Source organism: Buceros rhinoceros, unplaced genomic scaffold, assembly GCF_000710305.1.
Source record: "Buceros rhinoceros silvestris isolate BGI_N320 unplaced genomic scaffold, ASM71030v1 scaffold20657, whole genome shotgun sequence".
NCBI classification, from domain to species: domain Eukaryota; kingdom Metazoa; phylum Chordata; class Aves; order Bucerotiformes; family Bucerotidae; genus Buceros; species Buceros rhinoceros.
The window spans coordinates 442-1,841 of record NW_010423007.1 but is presented as its reverse complement, the minus strand read 5'-3'; the positions used below and the strand labels follow the sequence as shown (position 1 = coordinate 1,841).

At 61.6% G+C, this 1,400-nt stretch overlaps 1 protein-coding gene across 1 annotated transcript in view; it reads left to right on the top strand.

The window, feature by feature from the left end:
- The window catches only part of LOC104497071 (sodium/nucleoside cotransporter 2-like), a gene marked incomplete at both ends in the record, with an annotated part of 6,624 nt that overhangs the window by 4,788 nt on the left and 436 nt on the right, over nucleotides 1-1,400 (top strand). The window contains 3 exons of the mRNA XM_010140284.1: nucleotides 105-185; nucleotides 508-588; nucleotides 719-844. Coding sequence (XP_010138586.1) covers nucleotides 105-185; nucleotides 508-588; nucleotides 719-844 — 288 coding nt within the window. The remainder of the gene's footprint in view (nucleotides 1-104; nucleotides 186-507; nucleotides 589-718; nucleotides 845-1,400) is intronic.

Below are 1,400 nucleotides of genomic sequence, written 5' to 3'. Positions count from 1 at the left end.
GGCACCCCAAACAGCGTCGGCTGGCAATGCACACCCAGCCCGTGGGACAGCCCCTGGTCCCCAAGCGTTCTTAGACGTGTTCTTCAGCTCTCCTTTGCCTGCAGACTCTGCCCATCGTCGTTTTCTTCAGCTGCGTGATGTCCATCCTCTACTACCTCGGAGTCATGCAGTGGGTCATTGTCAAGGTAGGGCCTCACACCTGGCTCTGGGGTGGTGGTGCAGAGGAGAACACCCTGGTGGGTTCTCTGACTACCATGGTCAGCTGAGGGATGTCCCAGGAAAATGGCATGGTACTAACTCGGGGAGATTTGTCCTGCTTAACGGACACAATCGCCCTCTGTCTTGCACATCCTCCTGAGAAAGCCCACCCCTGGAGTCGCTGTTGCCACCTGGTCTGCGGGCGCCTGCCAAGATGAACCCTGGGCAGCTTGAGGACAAACAGTGCCCTGCTTCAAGGGGTGTGTGGCAGGGGGCCTTTGTGATCATGGTGGCCACGTCTCTCCCCAGATCTCCTGGCTGCTTCAGGTCTCGATGGGCACCACTCCCACTGAGACCCTGAGCGTGGCGGGGAACATTTTTGTGGGACAGGTAAGGTCCCGGGCAGGAGATCCAGCTCCAAAGCCCCCATAGCCTTGGAGGAAGGGTCTCCTCCCTGCCCAGAAGACCTGTGGCCCCGCGTGGCCCTGTCTCAAGGACAAGGGGGTTTTCTCTCTCGCAGACCGAAGCCCCGCTGCTCATCCGCCCGTACCTGGCAGACATGACCCACTCAGAGATCCACGCTGTGGTGACGGGCGGCTTTTCCACCATCGCAGGCAGCGTGATGGGTGCCTACATATCTTTTGGGGTGAGCGCGTGAGCAGGTTCCTGACATGGGTGGGAGAAGACCCCCCGCAGGTGCCCCATGGTCCCCTTCCACGAGCAGGGCTAAGGCAGGGAGCCTCCGTGCCCAGCCTCACCTTCGCCGGCCTGGCCAGGACCCCAGAGCCCTGCCAGGTGGAAGTGGCTGCTGTGGGACCCTCCCTGCGTGGGTCATAGTAAGACACATCTCACTGGATTGTGGGGTGCTTGAGCCTGGAAGGACCCTCTGGGGGTCTCCGATTCACCCTCCAGCCCAAAGGAGGGGACGGCAAAGCCCAGGGGGATGGCCAGGTCCCTGTCCAGGTTGGTGGGGACATCCCCAGGGATGGAGATCCGTGAGCAGCGTCTCCCCTCCAATCCTCTTCTAAGGCGTTGGGTGCTGCCAACACACCCCCCCAGCCGTCTTTTCTCCCAGCATCGCCGTGGTGGTCCTGTGCCTCAGCCCCCCTGGGGATGCCCTCTCCAGTTCACCAGCGTCTCAACCCTGGACGCGGTGTCCAGATGTGGCCTCATCAGTGCCCTCTAAAGTCCCTGTAATGCTG